Source organism: Microtus oregoni, unplaced genomic scaffold (genome assembly GCF_018167655.1).
Source record: "Microtus oregoni isolate MIOR12 unplaced genomic scaffold, Mior012 000018F_ref0000195, whole genome shotgun sequence".
Taxonomy (NCBI): Eukaryota; Metazoa; Chordata; class Mammalia; order Rodentia; family Cricetidae; genus Microtus; species Microtus oregoni.
The window spans coordinates 36,997,133-37,015,918 of record NW_024543077.1 but is presented as its reverse complement, the minus strand read 5'-3'; the positions used below and the strand labels follow the sequence as shown (position 1 = coordinate 37,015,918).

At 42.8% G+C, this 18,786-nt stretch overlaps 1 protein-coding gene across 1 annotated transcript in view; it reads left to right on the top strand.

The window, feature by feature from the left end:
* Nucleotides 1-13,933, top strand: part of Sf3b1 (splicing factor 3b subunit 1) — a 48,136-nt gene extending 34,203 nt beyond the window's left edge. Inside the window, exons 18-25 of the mRNA XM_041668189.1 lie at nucleotides 861-1,082; nucleotides 1,509-1,691; nucleotides 1,779-1,890; nucleotides 3,184-3,304; nucleotides 3,981-4,112; nucleotides 6,889-7,161; nucleotides 9,347-9,563; nucleotides 11,798-13,933. Of these exons, the coding sequence (XP_041524123.1) occupies nucleotides 861-1,082; nucleotides 1,509-1,691; nucleotides 1,779-1,890; nucleotides 3,184-3,304; nucleotides 3,981-4,112; nucleotides 6,889-7,161; nucleotides 9,347-9,563; nucleotides 11,798-11,956 (1,419 nt within the window). The 3' untranslated portion in view covers nucleotides 11,957-13,933. The remainder of the gene's footprint in view (nucleotides 1-860; nucleotides 1,083-1,508; nucleotides 1,692-1,778; nucleotides 1,891-3,183; nucleotides 3,305-3,980; nucleotides 4,113-6,888; nucleotides 7,162-9,346; nucleotides 9,564-11,797) is intronic.
* Nucleotides 13,934-18,786: the final 4,853 nt, after the last annotated feature.

Sequence of the window (18,786 nt, the reverse complement as noted above, 5' to 3'; positions counted from 1 at the left end):
ATGTATGTTTGGGTGTTTTGCCTGTGTGCATTGTCTCTGCACCATTTGGTGTGTCTCGTGTCTACAGAGGCCAGGTCATTGGATCTCCTGGTAGTGAAGTTACAGACATTTGTGAACCACCTTATGGGTGTTGGGAATTGAACTTGGGTCCTCTGGAAGAAAAACCAATACTCCTAACTGCTGAAGTCTTCAGTTCAGTCCCCAGCCTAGTAACAAAAGGCATGCGCGCGCGCGCACACACACACACACACACACATCCCGTTTGTGCACATGGCGTGCGTGTGTGGTTGTGTTTAAATTACATTTATCTGTGTGTGCGCGCGCTCCCAGCACATGCGTGTTGGGGAGGTGGGAGAGCAGCTGGTGGTCCCCTTTTGAGCTTGGGGATCAGACTCAGATTGTCCACTGTGTCCGCTGTGGCTGTGACCTGTTGAACCCTCTCTGTGCGCCCCTCTTTTTCTCTTTTCTTTTTGATACGAAAATCTCACTTAGTAGCCCAGGCTGGTCTCAAAATTTTGGTCCTTCTGCCTCAGCCTCCCAGCTCACCAGTACTAAATTATGAGTCGACGTTTTTGTCTGGTAAATTGAGGCTTTTTCTATCTTGCTGAAACATAGGTATAATTTTACTTAGAATGCTTTTTGGTTTGGAGATAAGATCTCATGTTTCTTGGGCTTGCCTGGACTTGCTGTATAGCTAGATTAGAATCAGTTTTGGAAGATGTGCCTCACTGTTTGAGTGCTAGGTTTATGGCAGGAGCACTGTGCTGTGCTGCTCTAACTTGGAATGTTTAGTTGTAAGCTTTATTTCCTTGGAAAAGTAATAGCTTTAAAACGGTTTTGTTTTTGTTTTGTCTTTTTAGTTAGTTGATACGACTGTGGAGTTGGCAAACAAAGTGGGAGCCGCAGAGATCATATCTAGGATTGTGGATGATCTGAAAGATGAAGCTGAGCAGTACAGGAAGATGGTGATGGAGACAATTGAGAAAATTATGGGCAACCTGGGTGCAGCAGATATTGATCACAAACTCGAAGAGCAGCTGATTGATGGCATTCTCTATGCGTTCCAGGAACAGACCACAGAGGTAATGGCAGCTGATCATTTACTTGTGGTTTAAATTTAGTTTGTGTGCATGTGTGTGGGTGGAGATTAGAGGCGGCTTCAGGGGTCAGGTCTGTTTTCCACCTTGTGTTTCCTGGGCCCCCGCCAATCACCACGAACTGTTGTGGCAGCTGCTGTTGGCTTTCGCATGCGTAGAAAACCATTGTTTAAAGCAGATGCCCCTTAAAAGTGATTCAGGTTTGACGTTTCAAGTACTAGTTTTCCTCAGCTATAACAGATGTTCTTTTACCTCAGATTTTTGGATTTGATTTAAGAACAAACAGTATGTTTGGGTGTTAGGAAAAGATTGAATGTTATTCAACAATCAACTTTCAGTTAAAACTCAATTCTGTATTTTTAGTGATTTTGTTTGTTTTTTAAAAAATGTAACTTAGCTCTTCTCTTTTAGGATTCGGTAATGTTGAACGGCTTTGGCACAGTAGTTAATGCTCTTGGCAAACGAGTCAAACCGTACTTGCCTCAGATCTGTGGTACTGTTTTGTGGCGTTTAAATAACAAATCAGCAAAGGTTCGGCAACAGGCAGCTGACTTGATTTCCCGCACTGCTGTTGTAATGAAGACTTGTCAAGAGGTAATCTGTCTGTTCTACCAGCTTTATATTGTTGTTAGCAGGTAGTTTAATGGAGAAAGTAATGTTTAAACATTTTTTGTATTACAGGAAAAACTGATGGGGCACTTGGGTGTGGTGCTGTATGAATACTTGGGTGAAGAATACCCTGAAGTATTGGGGAGCATTCTCGGAGCGCTGAAGGCTATTGTTAACGTTATAGGTACGTCATTGCCTGCTTATGTGAGAGTTGGCCTTGTCATTTTCTTTGTATTTGGAAAGCAGAGTATAAAGTCCTAGTTGGGAGTTTGTTGGGTTTTCTTTTCTTACTTTGAGCACTTCAGGGTTGTCAGAGTGTCCCAAAGTCTTCTTTTCCTGTTGTCCGTGTACATTTTACTTAAGTATGTTAAAGGGAAATTAGGACATTGGAGGCATTGTAACAGTTACAGCTCGAGATGTTGTGAGTTACTGGGAGAGAGGACCCTGGCAGAACTTATGGAGAGAGAACTTTTCTGTTTTAAGTAATGATAAAGCAAACAAAGGCATATCTGTGTTTAAGATCTCATTGTAGTTGGGCAGTGCTGGCATAACTTTAATCCTAGCACTTGGTGGGCAGGTTGATCTCTGCAGTTTGAGGCCTTCCTGGTCTACAACACTGGAACAGCCAGGGATACACAGAGAAACCCTGTCCTGGAAAGCCCCCAAAAATGTCTTATTTAAACATAGTGTTGAAAGTAACTCCTCTAAGGCTGAAAGGGTTGGAAAAAAGGCCAAGAGTTCATAATTCCCGGCCAGTGATAACACTGTTTTCCCTGCTCAGTGAGGATCTGTGAAAGGTCAGCCCAGCCTGGGTGTGCTGTAAAGAGACAGACTCGCCAAGGTCTATTGGCTGTGACCCCCAGGTCAGCCCAGCCTGGGTGTACTGTAGAGACTGACTCGCCAGCAGTCATTTAGCTTCTTGTCTCGTGGGTTTCTGGTTTGTCAGAGTTGTAAACCTGTGAAACATGAGAAAAATGACAGAAAATCAGAGCCAGCAGTTCTAGTTAGAACAAGAGCCCCTGCTAGCTGCCTCTTTTTTTAAACCCCCGTTTCTTCCTTCCTAGGTTTAAATACTATCCAGACATGCTCCGAATTTCAGGGAGACTGGAGATCTGTTTTGTTTTGCAGTTAAAGGATGTGGGGCCTTTTCTGATTTGGTTATGAATCTACTTTTGCTTATATTGTTGTATTTGGCCAGAATGTAGCATGTCCCCATATTTAAATACATATAGCATTTCAAAACCAAATAAATCTTTTTGTTATTAAGTAATTCATGTTGTTTTTTAAATCACTAATTTCTTTCACTTTTACATGTAATTAGAAGCTATTAATAATTTTTAAAAAAATGAGAGTCTACTTAGAATCTAGGGATTTTATCCATAGGTGGCTTGTTTATATTTTGAATTGCACAGTAGATGGAAAAATGAGCAGAGGTTGCAGTTCAGGGTTTAACGGTTCCTTGATTTCTGTCGACTAGGTATGCACAAGATGACACCACCAATTAAAGATCTGCTGCCTAGACTCACCCCCATCTTAAAGAACAGGCATGAAAAAGTACAGGAGAATTGTATCGATCTCGTTGGACGCATTGCTGACAGGTGAGCAGATTACTCTGCCATTTTTGTAGGTAGTGACATCCTCTTACTTAGTTTAAGTAGATTCTTTTAGGCAATATTTCTTCTCAGATTTAGCGTATTTGTATCCAGCAAGCAAGTTTTCCTTGAAGCTGCTTACCTAAGTATATATGGTCAGCTTATCCAAGATTAGTATTTTCAGGCAAATTTCACTTTGGCTGGTAATAAGCAGTAGTGATGTTTGAGACAGGGTTTCCCTGTGTAGCCCTGGCTGTTCTGGAACTTGTTCTGTAGACTAGGCTGGCCTTGAACTCAGATCCACTTGCCTCTGCTGGGATTAAAGGTGTACGCCACCCCGTAGTTTTAAAACTGAGCCAAACTTTCTGTTTTATTTTGTTTTGAGGCAAGATCTGACTATATCCCCGACTGACCTGGAACTCCATAGATCAGGTACACCACCACTTAACAAGCCAGGTTAGTCTTCATTTAGTGTTAAGATGAGTTAGTGGTGGTTTCAGAACTGAATATGCACATTTACTTTGTAACCTTCGAGTAAGGGGTGCAGATCAGCAACCTTATTTGGCATGACGGAGGCTCTGGACTTCATCCCCAGCACCGCAAAAACAAAAAATCAAAGCACCTTGATAGCAAAGCAGTAATAACCATTTAGTTAATATTTTAATTTTTTTTGTTTAATTAGGGGAGCAGAATATGTATCTGCAAGAGAGTGGATGAGGATTTGCTTTGAACTTTTAGAGCTCCTAAAAGCACACAAAAAGGCCATTCGAAGAGCTACTGTCAACACTTTCGGGTACATTGCGAAGGCCATCGGGTGAGTAGTTGCATTATTTCTAGTAGCTTATAATAAACCCATTGTGTTAATCATCTGAAGAAAAACCTCATTTAATCACTGACCTGCCCCTGTCTATTTTAAGTATTTTTTTAACTTTTAAATTGAGCTAAAATAGATGGAATGCTTTCAAAATTTCCCCTTCTGTAGTATAGACATTTTCAGAGAGGGAAATAGTTCCATTTTCAAAGTACATTCACATTTTTGTTGGTCTTTTTAGGAGATTAGGTATTGCTTCCTCCCCCCCACCCTTTTTTTTTTTTTTGAGACAGGGTCTCTATGTAGCCCTGGCTATCCTAGAACTCACCATGTAGACCAGGCTGGCCTCGAACTCAGATCGTCTCTCTGGTCTTACTATTAAGAGGATGTGCCCCCATGCCTGGCTAGAATATTGCTTAAAATATTAAGGGATGAGTACTCCAGTTTTTTAATCTCTACATTGCTCTGTTATGGACCTCTGTTTTAATTGCTCTTACTAATAAAAAGAAGCTGGGGCGTCAAGGCTGTGAGTGCCAGAGGGGTAGAGTTTGCAGCAGGAGCACACGTGTGGATATGACAGTGCACTGCACGCATGAGCTTACATGACCACCACAGGATCACAGCCAAAGCACTGGCGTCAATGGGGAGGGTGTCAAGTCTCTCCCCTGCCTGAGGAGCTGTCGGGCACTGATGAGGGCTGGGGAGTCAGTGGTATGAATGTGGCCCCTGTGAGGCTGCTTCAGTAGGATGTCTGCACGCATGCACATACTATAGTACTTTGTGGGCTTAGTGGAGTTCATTGTTTTCTTTATTTTATTTTTATTGAGTGTTTTGCTTATGTGTATATGCATGTATGTACACATGGACATGCCTGGTGCCCGTGGAGGTCATAAGTGGGTATTGGGTCTCCTAGAACTGAAGGTGTGGATGGTTGTGAGCCACTGTTTGAGGACTGAGAATCAAACTTGGATTCTCTGGGAGAGCAGCTAGTGCCCTTACTGCTGAGCTGACTCTAGCCCTGACTCAGTGGGCATATAAAAAGAGCACATAAGATGGGGGAGGACTAATGGTGGAGGGAGAGATGAGAGAGACATTGGAAAAACAGGAGAAGGGGTGGGTGTGACCAAGACTCGTTAAGGTATGAAACTCTTGACATTAAGGGAGTTTTTTTAAATCTTTTATTGTTGTAACTTATATGGATGTATATAAGTGCTTTGCCTGCTCACATGCCTGTGCCACTTGTATGCCTGGTACCCTCAAGGGGCCAGAAGACAGTAGTAGATTCACGGCATCTTGAGTTAGAGAAGGTTGTTAGCTGCCATGTGGATGCTGGAGCTCATACCGAGATTGAAGGGCAGCCAGTGCTCTCAACCCTGATCCGAGCCACCCATCAGCTCCTTTTTTATTCTATTTCACCGTTTTTAGGGGGGAGGGGTACAGAGTCTAACTGTGTGCTCCTGACTGGTCTTAACTCCAAAGATTAGTCTGTTCTGTCTTCCAAGGGTGAGATTAAAGGTCTCCCAACATACAATATTTATATGTAATTCATATCTTAATATTCACTTTATGTTTTTTTTTTTTTTTTTATTTTCGAGACAGGGTTTCTCCATAGCTTTTTGGTTCTTGTCCTGGACCTAGCTCTTGTAGACCAGGCTGGCCTCGAACTCACAGAGATCCGCCTGCCTCTGCCTCCCGAGTGCTGGGATTAAAGGCGTGCGCCACCATCGCCCGGCTACTTTATGTGTTTTTAAGAACACATTGTTCTAAGGGTAATCCACAGATTCATCTGCCTTATGAATTCACTTATGGTTCATTTCTTCTTCATCAGAACCCAGCTGAGAGAAGCAGTTAGTTGTCGAAAATGAAACTGAATGTGTCATTTTCCAAGCTATAAGCTCGACACAGCCCAGAGTCGTCATAGGGAGACAGGGAATTTCACAGATGAGAGTGGCCGGTGACCATGTCTGTGAGGGATTGTTTTGATTCTTGACTTATGGGGGAGGGCCCATTCTTTCCCCTGTTGGTAGTACTTTATTTGAGCATGTGGTCTTGGGCCGTATAAGAAAGTAAGTTGAGCATGATCTAGGTGCAAGCCAGTAAGCAGCATTCCTGCAGTTTGTGCTTCGGTTCCTGCTTCACTTCCTGCCCTGACTTCCCCTGACTGCGACCTGGTGTGGAAGCTGAAACAAGCCCTTTCTTCCCTGAGTTTCTCTTGGTCATCGGGCTTTGTCACAGGAGCAGGGAGGAAACTAGAACAACAGGAAGATGTGAGACTTCGGTGGTTCTGCTTTTATGGTAGACACGGTGCAGAATTGATTAGCCCAGTGTCTCTGAGCTTTAGCAAAGAAAGTATGTAAAAGCTTGGTGTGGGGACAGCCACCAACTAGGGGGACCCAGCTGAAGATGGAGCAGGGAAGATGAGGAAGAGATGGTGTGTGTGAGCATATTCTGCCTGGCTTTGGAGTCTTATTTAAATTTCTTTATATTTCAAAAAGTTTAAGCTTATATTTGAAAATGAACCCACTTGAATTAACATTAAGAAAAATCTGACAATTCGTATGAGCTTTTTTATTTTATTTTTTGAGGTTATATCATTTCCTTCTTCCCTGTATGAAGCACTTGAGTCAAAAGCCACAATCCTCGTGATGAGAAAAATACTGCATTTTATCAGAAATCATTAATATCCACCAATAACCGCATTCCATTGCAGGTTTCTTTTCTCTGAGAAGAGGTTCAATAGGTGTGATAACTTGCTGATGCGTTTCTTTTTTCTTTTCAGCCCTCATGACGTATTGGCTACGCTTTTAAACAACCTCAAAGTTCAGGAAAGGCAGAACAGAGTTTGCACCACTGTGGCCATCGCCATTGTTGCTGAGACATGCTCCCCCTTCACAGTGCTCCCCGCCTTAATGAATGAGTACAGAGTTCCTGAACTTAACGTCCAAAACGGAGTGCTGAAATCCCTGTCCTTCTTGTTTGAGTACATCGGCGAAATGGGGAAAGACTACATCTACGCGGTAACGCCTTTACTCGAGGACGCGTTAATGGACAGGTGAGTGACTACAACCAAAGCAGGCACCAGCGTTTTGTTTTTATAGTTTATTAAGGTACCTGACCTATTTGTTGAAGAAACATTACTATGGATTATTTCATATAATTTCTTATTTTAATATTTGTTGTAATGGGTTTAGTCTCTTCATATTTTAAGCTAGATTTTGATTCACTCTTGTTTTTAAAACAGTTAGGGGGTAGAAGACGAACAGGAGTTGATCTGCATGACAGAAACCTGTAGTTTTGTTCTCAGTGTCTCAGATCATTCAGGGCAGCTGAGTGGCACCTCCAGGGTGCTGGGGTTGTAGACATGTATGTACCACCGTGCTTGCTTTATTGGGGGCTGTGTATGACTCAGGACTTCACACATGCTAAGCCAGCATCTACCAGGTGAGCTCCATCCTCAGCAGATCAGATCCTCTTTTATTGGCGGAGCCAGCTTTCCTTTGCAGCCTCCGATGATCCAGTGGCAGCCGCTAGTTCAGTACTCCATCTGAGTTACTTGATGAGAGTTTGCCTACATTTCACAGAACTTGCTGTCCCTGACACTAAGCAGGAGGAGGGCTCAGACAGTTTCAGTGACTGCTAAGTTTTCTGCTGGTTACTTTTGTGTACAGCTTAAAGTTATTCACTAAACTGGCCACGTTGAGCCTCTAACCTCAACTACTACAGAGGCTGATACAGGAGGATTGGAAATTCCGTGCAGCATGCACAAAATAAGACTGCCCTGTTTCAAAACAAAGTTTTGAAAATTGGGTGAGGTATAAACAGAAAATGCTTTTTTGTTGCTTGGCCATCCAGACCTGAATAATCACATAAAAACTATTAATTACAGCACTATTTGGCCAACAGCTTAGGCCTATTCCTACCTCTTATATCTTAAATTAACCCATTTCTATTAATCTGTGTATCGCCACAAGACTGGCTTACCTAGTAAGGTTCTGGCATCCTCCTTTGGCAGCTACATGGCCTCTCTCTGACTCCGCCTTCTTTCTCCCTGCATTCGGTTTAGTATGTTCTGCCCTGTCATGGACCACAGCAGTGTCTTTTAACCAGTGGCACTAAAACATGTTCACAGCATACAGAGGGGCTCCCATGTCACTGGGGCTGTAGTTAAGTGGAAGCAAGCTCCGACCTTTGTACAGGTCAACTTACACAGAGCTAGTGTTGTACCAGAAAGTATAGATAGAAGCTGTGGGGACAAAACAGCACAGCAGCAAATCACCTTGCTTCTCTCTCACATTGCTTCTCATGCGGCATGCCTGAAAATTTACAACCATTGAGAGGTGTGACCTGAGGCTAAAGTTGTCTTCTGATTTTAGAGGAAGTTTTTGAAAAATAAACATGACTTACTTTTCTCTTCAAATATTGATTATAAGTAAAGTTGTTTGTTCATAACAAAAACACTTGAATATTGCACTGCAAATATATTTAAATTTTATATTCTCAGTTATTATATCAAATTCATTTTGAAATAAATTTCAGATTTCTATCAGATGTATTTTTTGTAATTTTCATGTAACATCAAAATAATTTGCTGTGCCTTTTACAATCTTTTTTGTGATTTCAACTCTTAGAATTTTCTTTTTTCTTTTCTTTTCCCCCCCAAGACAGTAGCCCTGGTTGTTCTGTAACTCACTTTGTAAACCAGGCTGGCCTCCAACTTGGCAATCCACCTGCCTCTGCCTCCTAAGTGCTAGGTTTAAAGGCGTGTGCCACCACTGCCTGGCTAAATTTTTCATGTTTTTAATTTTAGAGTTCATAATATTTGTTGCGTCTTTATTTTTTAAATGTGCTTTGGGGATTGATATGTTCAAGATACATTATACATAATTCTCAGGGAATTAATGGAAATTACAAAGATTTATCTTTGCAGGTTGAGGTAGTAACTCAATTGAGAATTACTAATAATACTTGGTTGAAAAACTTAGAACTCCTTCATTATAGTGAAAGTTAAATAGTTAATAAATTAAAGGTGTTATATGGTTCATGTTTTTTATTATGCTTTTGAAAGGTTGTTAATAGCTTGCCAGACTGTGAGCACTTTTTTGAATGAAAATTTTTGATTTATATGCTGATATCGACTTACAGTCAAATGTTGAATAGTAATTCAGGTCCTAATAATGCAAATGAATATTTCTTACAAATTAAGATTAACTTAAAGAGACCTCTTCTCTCCACTCCAGGGACCTTGTGCACAGGCAGACAGCTAGCGCAGTGGTACAACACATGTCACTTGGTGTCTATGGCTTTGGCTGTGAAGACTCTCTGAATCACTTACTGAACTATGTATGGCCGAATGTGTTTGAGACATCACCCCACGTGATCCAGGCCGTCATGGGAGCTCTGGAGGGCCTGAGAGTTGCTATTGGACCCTGCAGAATGTTGCAGTACTGCTTACAGGTGGGCTAAATGTGTGGTTTTTGTTTTTGTTCGTTGTTTTTATACAGGATCACTCAAAAAAGTGATTTAGTTTATTATGTTGAAGTCAGTCACTACCCAATTGAAGGAGACCCCTGCATAGTGGGTGGGGTTTGCTCCCAAACCTGGGCCAGGTACAAATGATGCCTGTTTTCACAGAGATCCTTTATTAAGCAGCTCAAGTGGCCGCTTTGTGACTCAGGCAGAAAAACAGCAGCAAATGATCCTGCAGGGTTTTTTTTTTTTTTTTTGGATTTTTCAAGACAGGGTTTCTCCATAGCTTTTGGTTCCTGTCCTGGAACTAGCTCTTGTAGACCAGGCTGGCCTCGAACTCACAGAGATCCGCCTGCCTCCGCCTCCCGAGTGCCTGCAGGGGTTTTTGGATATTTGGTTTTTAGAGACAAGATTTCTCTGTGGAGCCTTGGCTGTCCTGGAACGCACTCTGAAGAGCAGGCTGACCTCGAACTCAGAGATCCACTTGCCTCTGCCTCCCGAGTGCTGGGATTAAAGCCATGTGCCACTGCCCAGCACCAGGTGTAATTTTTTAAAAATAATTTGTATTCTACGTTCACTGGTGTTTTTCCTGCATGTATGTCTGTGTAAGGGTGTCAGAAGCCCTGGTACCAGAATTATAGACAGTTGTGAATTGACATGTGGCTGCTAGGAACTGAACTCTGGAAGAGTAGCCAGTACTCTTCACTGAAGCATCTTTCCAGCCCAGCATGTGTAACTTGTTTTTTGTTTTTTGATTTTGGTTTTCGAGACAGAGTTTCTCAGTAGCTTTGGGGCCTGTCCTGGAACTCACTCTTGTAGACCAGGCTGGCCTTGAGCTCACACAGATCTGCCTGGTGTGTGCCACCACTACCTGGCTATGCATGTGTAATTTTTAAGAAGAGAAAAAGGGAGGTGTGTGCTAGAATGAGCTAGGTCAGGTGGTGTATTTTGATTGGGTATGTTAATTAGATGAGCTGTGGGGGGGAGACTTTTGTGTGCTGGACTTGGGCAAGACCTTCCTGCCAGAACCTAGGCTAGTGTCCTTCACTGATTAGCATGTGGGAGACAGTTTTGTGTTGAGATAGAAATTAGATTTTGTGTTTACCCATCACAATTTTGTGCAGTTTCCAGGTTTTTTCCTTCACTTCAAAGTACTTCAAAGGAACTACTTAGTTTTTTGAGACAGGGCCTGGTTCTGGTTGCAACAGGTGCAAACCTGGTTGACTTGGAACTCACTATGTGGGTCAGGCTAGCCTTGAACTGCTAGATAGCTTACCTCCTGCCTCCTGAGTGCTAGGATTAAAGGTGTGTCCCACCATGCCAGCTAAAATGAATTTTTTTTTTTTGGTAAATTTTTAAAATTGTTTTTATTGAACTATATATTTTTTTCCACTCTCCAGCCTTCCTCTTCCCTTTCCCATGATCCCCATGCTCCCAATTTACTCAGGAGATCTTGTCTTTTTCCACTTCCCATGTAGATTAGATCCATGTATGTCTCTCTTAGGGACCTCATTGTTGTCTAGGTTTTTTGGGATTTTGAATTATAGGCTGGTTTGCTGTATGTCTAAAAGCCACGTATGAGTGAGTGCATATTATATTTGTCTTTCTGGGTCTGGGTTACCTCACTGAATATGTTTTCTAGCTCCATCCATTTGCCTGCATATTTCAAGATGTTGTTATTTTTTCTGCTGTGTAGTACTCCATTGTGTAAATGTACCACATTTTTCTTATCCATTCTTCGGTCGAGGGGCATTTAGGTTGTTTCCAGGTTCTGGCTATGACAAACAAAGCTGCTATGAACATAGTTGAGCACATGTCCTTGTGGTATGATTGAACCTCCTTTGGGTCTTGAGGAAGGTTGATTCCCAATTTTCTGGGAAATCGCCACACTGACATCCAAAGGGGCTGTACCAGCTTGAATTCCCACCAGCAGTGCAGAAGTGTTCCCTTTTCCCCACATCCTCTCCAGCATAAGCTGTCATCAGTGTTTTTGACTGGCCATTCTTACAGGTGTAAGATGGAATCTCAGGTTCTTTTGATGTGCATTTCTCTGATGGCTAAGGATGCTGAGCATTTCCTGAAGTAGCTTTTAGCTACTTTAGATTCCTCTATTGAGAATTCTCTGTAAAACAAAGTATTTCTAATCCTGTCTTCACAGTCCGCAGTCGCGTTAGATATATGTGGTCTTGAAAATAGAATTAACTACGTTTTGCTTATTCTAGGGTCTGTTTCACCCAGCTCGGAAAGTCAGAGATGTGTACTGGAAGATTTACAACTCCATCTACATTGGCTCCCAGGACGCTCTCATAGCACATTACCCGAGGATCTACAACGATGATAAGAACACCTATATTCGTTACGAACTTGACTATATCTTGTAATTTTATCTTGTGTCTAATGCACAGCTGTTTCACACCTTAAACTTGCTTCTGTCTGATATAAACTTGTAAAACATTGCAGATCAGTGTAGAGCTGGTCATAGAGGAAGGTAGAAATCCAGTAGCATGATTTTGAAATAACTTTGTTTTTGATGTTAAACAGTAAACGCCAGTAGTGACCAAGGACGCAGTGATTACACACTATACTGGAGGGATTGTCATTTTTTATTCATCTTTATGAAGATTTAGAATTCATTCCTTGTGTTTAAAGGGAATGTTAAATTGAGAAATAAACATTCGTGTACAAAATGCTAATTTGTGTGTGTTTTTTGAATATACTTGTAAAATGAAGAACTTTGGTAAAGTTGGTTTGTGTAGAATAAGTGGTTTAACTTCATTTTCTGTCACCTGGTTTACTACAGAACGTAGTTAGCAGGACAGACTGTACAGTGGTGGCCCCTGTCAAAGTCCATTGTTGATGAGAAGAGTCCCTTTGGGGCGCTCCCCTCAGTGTGGCGTGAGCATCCTCCACCGTAGAAGAGTCGCACTTTGGCCGAGCTGTCTTGAATATTATTTGTACTTACATAGCACCTGTCACCTCGTGATGTCTCAATGCTTTGTGACGGGCAGAGAGGATGTATTTTAGGTCGTGTCCAGCTCCTGGTGGGCCGTGTGCGGACAGTGGGAACGCTCGCTCTTTCCTTCAGAACTCTTCTCTCTGTTGGGAACAGTGCTGTCTGAGGATGCACAGGTGCATCTGACCTGGCTTTGCCTTTGGAACCAGTATAATGGAAGGGGCCATATGCAGAGTCCTTACAGATCAGGATGCTGTATGGGAGAAGTAGAAAGTTAAAAGAAAACGCCTGGATTTGATTTGTTTGTAGCAGACAGATATAACACAGTAGTTTACATGTGCAGCGTGAGCCAACATGCCCCTTGGTTCTAGAAGAGCCAAGCATTCAGGCTCTCAATGTTTAAATCAGTTTTATACCCCAAATTTCTTGTTTTTTTAACCTTTTTTCCCCATCACTGTTTTGTCTTCCTCTGTTTGTATTTCTGTTGATTCTAGAGGGAAATGATTCTGCCATCAGTGGGACTAGCGTATGACTTTGCTCTTCAGAACAACTCGGATTTGACTAACCAAGAAGTCTCTCCACTGGACACCAAGAAACAGCTTCTGCTCTGCTTTTATAGAATTGATACCGAGCATTAAATGTTCCCGGGCAGGGCACATAGCTTCTTGTTTTTCCTTGTGTGTAGTCTGACTTCTATCAAACACAAATTCCCAGACCACTTTCCTGTTCTTAGAAATTTTCTAGCCAGGCCCTATGCACTTTTAAATATCGCTGTTTTGTATAGTTGATTTCAGATAACCCTCGGGAATTAGTAATCTTGGGAATTGGATACAATTCTCAAAGTTAAGATTTAATTATCAGTTAAAATACTTAATATAGCTGAAGTTTGTGTATGTAGCTCCTTGCTATTTATGGGAAATAAGCTTTGCGTTAGAAACAGAGCTGACAGAAGACCGTCTGCTTGAGTGACATTTTGCTGATGGAGGTGATTGCAGGATGGATAAGGGAAAGAAATGCTAAAGGCTGTAACCTCAAGATTTTGACCAAATAGATCCTCAAAGGTGTTTGGGTTGTTTGATGCTCTTAGTAAGGAAAACATTCTGTGATGTACCCTTGTGAAAGATGTTTACGTGATGTTTGAACTTCTCGAAGACCGTTCGCACTTTGATGTTTTTTAAGGCAAAGCTTAGGCGGGAAGAATTAATGTTCTTTAGGGGCAGGTCTTTACTCTGGCCCTTTCCCGTTCTTCCTCCCCCTCCCCCTCCCCCCATGGGCCATTGCCCTCTGGAGTTAATTTCTTTGGCTGTTTGATTTTTTTATATTGTATTTTTAAAATTTGCTGTACGATGCCCTGTGAGCATCATGTACCACCAGATAAATAAAATTTATTATATTTAAAGTCGTACTATAACAGTTCTTAATGTTAGTCGACTCTGTACGGTACTGTACTATGTACGCTCTGTTGTTTGCCGTATTCATTATGTTGCTGGCCATTCTAAGTGAAGCTAAATATTAGGGGATGTGTTTTCTTCAGGAACTAAGAAACTGACGTCGGCATGGTGGTACAGGCCTAGAAGCCTAGCACTTGAGGTAGTGGCTGGGGTTGCACGTTTACCTGTTTGGGGTACGTATAAGACCCTGCCAAAAAGCCAACACAACAACCCCCCCCCCCCAAAAAAAAAAAAAGATTCCAGCTCTGTCAGTTAAGTAGTCTGGCTCAGGTTTCCAGCCACAGATCCATAAAGATGTAATACAGCAATCCCAGAATCACTCTGCACTAACATTTCAGGACAGATGATGAGTCCTTTGTCGGGGGGATGCTCTATAAATACACCCCCAACTTCTGACTTAGGTGCCAGGGATACCCATTTCCTATGCAACCACAAAAAAGCCTCTAGATAGCAACTTTTATCTTTTGGGGGAGTAAAATCTTCCAAGGTTGAGAGACACTCAGCTACCTTCATTCAGACTTGGGGGTGTTTGAAAGGGTGCTGGGAACTTGTAGCTCAGTCTGACTTTAAATTCCTGGTGGTCCTCCTTCTACCCTGCAAGGGCTGGGACCACAGGGTCATGCCACCATGCCTGTCTGGCCTCAGACGTTAAGTAGAACTCATGTCTGATGGAGTATGGGATGTGAGGAAAGCGCTGCCTGGGAAGCAGAGAGGATATTTAGCAAATCCCTAAGACACGCTTTGGGTCAGTGGCCATATAAGTCCTGTGCAAAGTAAGTGCTGAAGATTGTCCAGACGTCTGTCCTCAGCACATACATCCACACATAGGCATAAATAAAAACAAAATAAATCTAAAAATATCAAATATGACATCACCATGGGGAGCTGGGGAGTGTAGCTTGGTTGGCAAGAGGCTTGCTTGGCATGCACAAGGCCCTGGGGTCAGTCCTCAGCACCATGTAAGCCTGTGGTAGCAGATGTTAGCAATTTCAGCACTCAGGACACGGAGATAGGGCCAGGAGTTCAAAGCCACCCTTGGCTACATAGGTAGTCAAAAAAAAAAGTACTTTTTTTTATGCTTATGTTTTCCCTGCAAATCTATATGTGCCCCATAAGTGTGCCTGGTGTCTGTGGTCAGAAGGGTCGGGCCCTCTGGAACTGAAGTTACAGGTGGAACTTAACCACAGGTAAGCCACCATGTTGGTGCTGGAGCTGATTTCTGTTGTGTGGAGGAGAGGATTCTGGAAGGTTGAGCATGAGAACATGATTGGCAGGCCCCCGTTTGACTGCAGGCTGATACTTTCCACCGATGGATACCTTTAGTATTATTCTATACTCCCTTAACTGTTAAAATTGATTTTTGAACCTTGGTATTATAGAATTTAAAAAAAAAAAAATTTGTTGTACCAGGAGCTGAAACAATGGCCTCACCCACGTCAGCTCTCTGCCATGCAGAAACACATCCTCAGTGTTTTGAGACGAGGATTTCACCCAGTAACCTCAACTGACTGCGTGTTGGAGAACCTTCCACCGCCGCCGTCTAGTTCTGGGATTACAGGCGTGCATCACCGGGCCCAGCTCGGTTTCACCCTTGCTGTGGCCTGAACTGGCTGCCCTGCATGACACATGCAATTGGTGCTTTTCAGAAAGATCCATGGCTTCCTCTTCACCTGACTGGCTCCAGCCAGTCCTGAGAGCACGGGCTCCTTTGACGGTATGGGGTCTGGCTCTCTTAAAAGGGCGGTGGTACCTGGGATCCACGCTGCTCTCCACTCCACACTCAGGGTTCCCGTCACTCGAGTGTCCACCCTGGTGTTCTGTGTATGCCATGGAAGCATGGAATGGACCCCCCTCCTCATCCTCCTGTCCCCGGCACCGGCTTACTGGAGGGGACGTACGTCCAGGGACTTGGTATGAAAGCCGCCCCCTGAATTATTTCAGACAGGTTATTGCTGCCCAGAGTTGTATGGGAACTTCGAAGCACGGAAATAAGATTTTCAGGCAAATACTTCTTTACTCACGGGGCGGTGAGAGCTCATCCCCAGACTGAGGCAATGGTTTGTTGAAAAGCTTTGCTCAAAACGGTCTGATTTCTGTAGTATGCTTAGTTTCCGACAGGGGGCAGCAACACCCAAGAAAACAAAGGCTGGGCCCTTCTAAATGGAAAGCCTTGGGGTTTGAGACGAAAAGCCCCAGGAAAGGCTGCCAGGAAGGGTGTGTTTTTATTAATTGAATACTAATATGTAACAGTCTTTGAGCTATACTTTTAAAATAATATAATCATCTATCTTATTACAAAGTTATTTAAAAATTGAGTGCTTTTTTTTCTTGTCAGCATCTGATAAACCTACAAACTCTGTCGAGCAGTAATATTCTGTGCTTTGTACCAATGAGAGCGGAGCCGCCAAGAACCACACAGTGTCTTGCTGCTTTCAGGTGAGGGAGCCCAGATTCACATGTGAGCTGTTTGGCTCCAAGAGCCTGTGCGGTTAGTCCTATTTCACCTACTCCTCCCAAGACACGACCCTTTTCTGCTGTATGCTGATTTTAAAAAATTAAAGAGTTAGTTGCCGGGCGGTGGTGGTGCACGCCTTTAATCCCAGCACTTGGGAGGCAGAGGCAGGAGGATCTCTGTGAGTTCGAGGCCAGCCTGGTCTACAAAGGGAGTTCCAGGACAGGCTCCAAAGCTACAGAGAAACCCTGTCTCGAAAAACCAAAAAAAAAAAAAAAAATTAGAGTTATTTGTTCTTACTTTACAGGTAGGAATATTTTGACACCATGTGTGTAGATGCACCACACGTGTGCAGTGCCCACAGAAGACAAAAGGCTGTTAGAACCCCCAGGAAATGAGTTACCAGACAATTGTAAGCACTACATGGGTGCTGGGAACTGAACCCGGGTCCTCTGCAAGAGTAACAAGTACTTTTAACAGCTGAGCCTCCTTTCCAGTTCCTACATTAATTTTTTTCTAATTAAAAATCTTTTTCCAATTTTGAACTTAATTTATTGTTAAAAAATTAATAATGGGTTGGGGCTGGAGAGATGGCTCAGCGGTCAAGAGCACTGACTGCTCTTCCAGAGGTCTTGAGTTCAATTCCCAGCAACCACATGGGTGGCTCACAGCCATCTGTAATGAGGTCTGGTGCCCTCTTCTGGTCTGCAGCAGACATGCAGACAGGATATTGTATACATAATTAATAAATAAATCTTTAAAAAATGATGGGTTTCATTATGACATTTTCATACACACGTCATTGTACTTTGCTTATTTTCCACCCCACACACTGCCAGCTTCAAACCCTGCTATTCACAACAGTGACCTTCCTATAGGCTAGGCTGGTTTAGTAGTGGTGCATATGTTACGGGAGGAACCAACTACATTTTGATTGGATTTATGATATCCCATGAGATGGAACCTGTTCCCGACACTGCCGAAGTGGTTAAGAATCTGAGCCCAAAGCCGGGCGGTGGTGGCGCACGCCTTTAATCCCAGCACTTGGGAGGCAGAGGCAGGTGGATCTCTGTGAGTTCGAGACCAGCCTGGTCTACAAGAGCTAGTTCCAGGACAGGCTCCAAAACCACAGAGAAACCCTGTCTCGAAAAACCAAAAAAAAAAAAAAAAAAAAAAAAAAGAATCTGAGCCCAGGGCTGGAGAGATGGCCCTGTGGTTAAGAGCACTGATTGTTCTTCCAGAGGACCCGGGTTCAATTCCCAGCACCCACATGGCAGCTCACAACTGTCTGAAGATCCAGTTGTAGGGGATCTGACACCTTCACACCAATGCACATAAAAAAAAATTAAAAAAAAAAAAAAGAATCTGAGCCCAGAGAGACCCTGGGGACAAACCTCCTGCTATTTTTTACTTAAAAATTCACAATGTAATTACACCACTTCTACCTTTCCCTGTCGGAAACTTAGAAATTTCATGCGCTTCTTGGGATTATTTCCTGTCTTGTTGGAAAGTCCTTGTCACGTCTTGAGATATGTTCATTTAGTAGATCGAGAGTTTCTGACCTCATATTGGAGTTGTTGATTCATTTTAAATTGATTCTTGTGTGGAACAAGAGACTGTCTTTCCTCCAGCGTGTGTTTTTGGCACCTTTGCTGAAAGTCAGGTGGCTGTGGCTGTGGCCTTTGCGGGTTTTCAGTCCCCATTCCCGCCTTCTGTTTTTGCATCAGGGCCATGCCTGTCTTGTTACGGTAGTTCTGTAGTATAGTTTAAATCAGGTATTAGGACACCTCAGGTTTTGCTCTTTCTGTTGAGGATTGTTTTAGCTGTTTGGAATAATTTGTGAACCTAGGTACTCTGGCAGAGCAGCCAGGGCTCTCAGCTGCAAAGCCATCATACTAGCCTGTTTTTAAAAAAAGAAAAAAAAAAAACAAAAAGAAGAAGAAGAGAGAAAGAATCTGGCGGTGGTGGCACATGTCTTTAATCCCAGCACTTGGGAGGCAGAAGCAGATGTGTCTCTGAATTTGAAGCCAGCCTGGTCTCTGTAGTAAATTCCATGCCAGCCAGGATCTATGTAGAAAGACTTTGTCTCAAAACAAAACAAAACAAAGGGGGCTGGAGAGATGGCTCAGAGGTTAAGAGCATTGACTGCTCTTCCAAAGGTCCTGAGTTCAATTCCCAGCAACCACACGGTGGCTCACAACCATCTATAATGAGATCTGGTGCCCTCTTCTGGTATGCAGGCAGGCATGGAAGAAATGTTGTGTACATAATAAATAAATAAATATTTAAAACAAAACAAAACAAACAACAACAAACAAAACCAAAGCAAAACAGGGAAGAGGGACCGTCCACGTT